Source organism: Ictalurus punctatus, chromosome 4, assembly GCF_001660625.3.
Source record: "Ictalurus punctatus breed USDA103 chromosome 4, Coco_2.0, whole genome shotgun sequence".
Taxonomy (NCBI): Eukaryota; Metazoa; Chordata; class Actinopteri; order Siluriformes; family Ictaluridae; genus Ictalurus; species Ictalurus punctatus.
In genome coordinates, this window is record NC_071284.1 from 32,151,090 (window position 1) to 32,157,013 (window position 5,924).

The 5,924-nt window shown below is 36.1% G+C and overlaps 1 protein-coding gene across 1 annotated transcript; it reads left to right on the forward strand.

Moving 5' to 3' along the window:
* The first annotated feature begins 1,277 nt into the window (after positions 1 to 1,277).
* LOC108264093 (extracellular calcium-sensing receptor-like) lies at positions 1,278 to 4,698 on the forward strand. Its single transcript, XM_053678317.1, has 7 exons — positions 1,278 to 1,285; positions 1,535 to 1,696; positions 1,939 to 2,227; positions 2,352 to 3,107; positions 3,189 to 3,416; positions 3,497 to 3,620; positions 3,785 to 4,698. Exons 1-7 carry the CDS (start codon positions 1,278 to 1,280, stop codon positions 4,696 to 4,698), a joined length of 2,481 nt encoding a protein of 826 aa, XP_053534292.1.
* Positions 4,699 to 5,924: the final 1,226 nt, after the last annotated feature.

Consider the following 5,924-nt stretch of genomic DNA (forward strand, 5'->3'; position numbering starts at 1 on the left):
TTGCTACAAAATGTTACTTTTATGTCTTTCAAAGAGGATGAAATTTTGCTTGTCCAAATATGTAAAAATTAATAAATAATAATAATTAAAACAACTATTTCCATGGAGTGTACTTATTTTTTCACACGACTGTTTATGACATTTTGTAGTAATTTTCACAATTTAAATTAACAAACAAACAAAAAATCATAGTGACTTAGAAAATATCCAGGTGTGCCTTGGCAACATCCTGGGGTATGATTGCTGCAGACTCCCACATACCCATACCCCTCAACCTGTTACAAGTGAATGTTATGCTAAGGGATGAAATGGGTGTATGTTTATTGAGACAGTGCATTGAGTTATGATTCCTTTTCCCAGGGGACTCTCATCCAGGCCATGAATGTTAGGTGAAAAATTCAATGGAACCAGGGTAATTTCCCTTTGCTTGGCATAATTTTATTATTAACATAATACATAAACAACTGCTATGAAACTATTAGAAACATATGTACAGGTGTATCTCAAAAAATAGGATATCATGGAAAAGTTATTTTTTTTCCGTAATTTAATTCAAAAGTGGAACCTTCATTTATTCTAGATTCATTACACATAAAGTGAAATATTTTAAGCCTTTTTTGTTTGAATCTTGATGATTACGGCTTACAGCTCATGGAAATCAAAATATCTCAAAATATTAGAATGAACTATTATAATACAGAAATGTATACCTTCTGAAAAGTATGTTAATTTATGCGCTCGATACTTGGTCGGGGCTTTAATCCTTTTGCACAAATTACTGCATCAATGCGGCGTGGCATGGAGGTGATCAGCCTGTGGCACTGCCGATGTGTTCTGGAAGCCCGGGTTGCTTTGATAGCGGCCTTCAGCTCGTCTGTATTGCTGCGTCTGGTGTCTCTCATAGATTCTCTTTGGGGTTCGGGTCAGGCAAGTCGGCTGGACAATCAAGCACAGTAATACCATGGTCAGCAAACCAGTTACTAGTAGTTTTGGCACTGTGGCCAGGTGCCAAGTCCTGCTGGAAATGGAAATCAGCATCTCCTTAAAGCTTGTCAGCAGATGGAAGCATGAAGTGCTCTAAAATCTCCTGGTAGACGCTGCATTGACTCTCAACACCAGCAGATTACATGACACCCCCAAATCATCACTGACTGTGGAAACTTCACACTGGACTTCAAGGGTCTTGGATTCTGAATCTAGTATATATGAAAGTTCCACTTTTTAAAATAAAATTACGGGAAAAAAGGAACTTTTCCGTGATATGGTACTTTTTTGAGATGCACCTGTAGGTACAAGAGTGAGAAACGTAAGTCTTGAACTGACTTGACCTGACTCACTGCCAGTCCTGGGAGTTTAGGGGCTAATGACATCACAAAACTCACGGTCTCTGATTTGTCTAAATTTAATAGTAATATTCATTTGGGATCTGAGCATGTTTATAAAATTGTGAATATGATATCTGTTGTGGATTCATGCTGCAAAAACAGTGAACGAACTTAGTGATGTTATTCTATGTATTGTTTTTTTCTTTCAGCCTGGCAAAAGGGGAAAATTGCCATATTCTAGATAGCCCAGCACATCCTCTGCTGGCTAAAGATGGTGATGTGATAATCGGAGGTTTATTTTCAATACATAGTGGTATACAGCTTCCCTCACTGCCATATACTGAAAAACCCGAACCTTTAATCTGCACTAGGTTTGTTATAGTGGAAAATTGGAGCTATATATTCTGCTAGAAAAGGGCTTCAATATTGTATTTACCATTTATTTCAGTTTTAATTTTATATTAAACATCATTAAACATCATTTTATATTAAACATCATAATATATATATATATATATATATATATATATATATATATATATATATATATATATATATATATATATATATATATATATATATATATATATTGCTTTTGGATCTGTGTCCACAGATTTAATCTCAGAGAATTGCGATTTGCTCAGACAATGACTTTTGTAATTGAGGAAATCAACAGAAGCAACAGTTTGCTTCCAAATATCTCAATTGGTTACAGGATTTATGACAATTGTGGCTCAAGATTATTATCTATGAAAGCAGCTATGGCTTTGATGAATGGTATGGACAAAACAGCAGATGATGCATGCTCTGGACAAGCAGCGGTACAAGCCATCATAGGAGAGTCAGAGTCATCTCCTACTATAGTACTCACAAAAACTACAGGACCTTTTAATATTCCAGTGGTAAGGATCAATTACTCTCACATCCTGTGTTATAATATATATAGTTTAATTTTCCAATTATATATCCAACTAAAAATGTAAAATGTGAAAATGTGTTTTTAAGAAATTATTTTTATTTACTCAGATAAGCCATGGGGCCACATGTGAATGTTTGAGCAATAGAAAAGAGTACCCCTTTTTCTTCAGGACCATAGCAAGTGACTACTACCAGAGCAGAGCATTGGCATATTTGGTCAAGCACTTTGGCTGGTCTTGGGTTGGAGCTGTGAACAGTGATAATGACTACGGAAACAATGGAATGGCTATTTTTCTGAATGCAGCCAAAGAGGAGGGAATATGTGTTGAGTACTCTGAGAAGTTTGATCGATCAGATACTGCCAAAATCATGAAAGTGGTGGATATTATTAAGAAAGGCACAGCCAAGGTAGTTATTATATTTATTGCCCAAGCCGACATGAATGTTCTAATAGACCAGCTTATTCTGAAGAATGTCACCGGCTACCAGATGATTGGTGTAGAGTCTTGGATTACTGCAATCAATCTAGCAACTCCAGCAAGTTACAATGTACTGATTGGATCCATTGGATTGGATGTAGGGAAATTGAACATTGGTGGTTTTGCTGACTATGTTATAAAAGAGTTTTGGGAAACAGATTTCCCTTGCTTGAACAAAGAGGGAAACATTTCTCAAACCGAAAACAACTGCAAGAGATATGAGGAAATAATTCCCTTTAAAAACTACAACGAAGATATATCTGAATTGAGATATGCAAATAACATCTACAGTGCAATTTATGCTGTGGCACATTCTCTACACAGCTTGTTGAGATGCACAGAAAAAAAGAATTGTGAAAATGACAAGACAATACAATCATGGCAGGTAAGGTAATAACCAAAACTAGAAGGAAAATTACTAATGTTCTCATAAAATGAATGCCAATGTTCTGTTTTTCCTTTAAAGGTTGTTGAGTCTCTGAAAAAAGTTAATTTCACTACTAAAGCAGGAGAACATATCTGGTTTGATAGCACTGGGGCAACAGCTGCAAAATATGACGTGGTCAACTGGCAACAAGGTTTTGGCAGGGAAGTGCAATTTAAGGTAGTTGGCTATTATGATGCCTCTCTGCCAAGTGGACAACAGTTTGTCCTAAATGCTGAAGATATTGTTTGGGCTGGAGAGAAGAAAGAGGTACAGACATTCTTGTTTTCAAATTCTACGTTTTCTTCTTTAATAATATTGATCACAGGCCTCGTTTTTGTTCATATTAGAAGCCCAGGTCTGTGTGCAGTGAAAGCTGTCCTCCAGGAACCAGGAAAGCTGCACAGAAAGGAAGGCCTGTCTGCTGTTATGACTGTATACCATGTGCAGAGGGAGAGATCAGTAACCAGACAGGTAATTTCAGCATTACCAAGTTTCAAAGACATTTTTTTTGTTGTACATTTTTCATCCTCCTCCTATTATTTAGGATACAGTTCCTGAAAAATGGCATCAATAAATGAAACCATGATGAATATTTATTTTATTTTCTAATAAGAATAAACATGATTATTTTGCAGATTCAAATAACTGTGAGCAGTGTCCAGGGGAATACTGGTCTAATGCTGAGAGAGATAAATGTGTGTTAAAGGTCATAGAGTTTCTTTCATTTACAGAAGTTATGGGAATTACACTGGTATTTTTTTCTTTGTTTGGTGTTGCAATAACTGTGTTAGTGGGTATTTTATTTATAATAAAAAAGGACACCCCTATTGTTAAGGCCAACAACTCAGAGCTGAGCTTCCTGCTGCTGTTCTCCCTGACTCTGTGTTTCCTCTGTTCAATTACATTCATTGGACAGCCCTCTCACTGGTCCTGTATGCTGCGCCACACAGCGTTTGGGATCACCTTCGTCCTCTGTATATCCTGTGTACTGGGGAAAACAGTGGTTGTACTAATGGCCTTCAGGGCTACACTTCCAGGCAGTAATGTCATGAAATGGTTTGGGCCTCTACAGCAGAGACTCAGTGTACTTGCATTCACTCTCATACAGGTTCTTATTTGTGTGCTTTGGCTAACAGTTTCTCCTCCTTTCCCTTACAAAAATATGAACTACTTCAAGGAAAAGATCATATTAGAATGTAACTTGGGTTCAGCTATAGGTTTCTGGGCCGTGCTGGGTTATATAGGAGTTCTTGCTTTCTTGTGCTTTCTTTTAGCTTTCCTAGCTAGAAAGCTGCCAGATAATTTTAATGAAGCTAAATTCATCACATTCAGCATACTCATATTCTGTGCTGTGTGGATCACCTTTATTCCAGCTTATGTCAGCTCTCCTGGAAAATTTACTGTAGCTGTGGAGATATTTGCTATTCTGGCCTCCAGTTTTGCTCTACTATTCTGTATATTTACACCTAAATGTTACATTATTCTGTTTAAACCAGAACTAAACACAAAGAAAAATATGATGGGTAAAATGGCATCTAAATCATTTTAAGATATTTAAATCCATACATATTTTTTCAAGTAATATGGATATAAGAACCGATGTGGATGAGTCGATATGGAAACAATGATATGATTAACCTTTACATTAAAAAAAATAAAAATAAAAACTGTTCCTTATCTCTGTTTATAGTTCTATATTTCATATTTGTAGCGCACAATATATTATAGTATAACGCAAAAGCTTAGCAAATAAACTATAAAAATGCTTGGACTAGGTGATGGATGGTCGATTCTCTACATGTATCTGCTATGGTTTCAGTCAGATTACCAGAGGGTACTGAAGACTGAAATTTAAGTCTTAAGTACACCAGCCATAATGTCTTCCACAATTTAAACAATATGCTTATTTGAAAACTCCATGTGTACCTTACACACATATTGTAATTATAGCTGAAGTATTTAATTTACAACGTATTTAATGTTGAAAATTTCACAATTTTCACAGTTAATTGTGGAGAAATATAAAGAAACATGGACAACAGAGGTTGTGCTTTAGGTGAGGACTAGCGGTACAGGTGGGAGCATGCAATAGGAACTGGTGGGCAGTTGGCTAGGGATTTAGAAGGGACAAAACCGGCACCTGTGAGAAATCTGGCAGGCAATCGGATAGATGACCCTACAATTAATTAATTAAATAATGTACATTCATAAACACTAGCATGGGTGACTTTGCTCTGAACAACAAAAACACAGCATCAGCCGTATATGATGTAATGCACGATTAAATCAGGAGTAAATGATAAATTGTTTATTTTCTTTTAACATTTTAACCATACTAACAGGCTTGAATGATCTTATGTTCAGACATGTTCCCTAATCAGAGTTGCCAAATAGTTGTCAACAAAAACATTATTATAATTGTCATTAATTCTGTCAAACAGTGAATATAATATAAATCAGTCTAATATAAACAAATCATAGGTTACAGCAGAAGGATCCATAATTCATAGTATTCACATATTTCTAATAACTATACAGGCCTATGAAACTCCTTCTTCATTTCTGAATGTACAACATGGCCACCACCAACAAAGGAAAGGAAAAAGAGACACGAAAGAAAAAAACAACAACAACAAATCATACAAACACAAAACCAGGAAGAGAAATTGAGTTCGCGTTCACAGGGAACTCAATGTTGCGTGAGCTTCATGCTGTGAGGAACGCCTCCACGTGTGACCGGTATCCGTGTGTGAAGTCTGTGTAAAATCAGGCCAA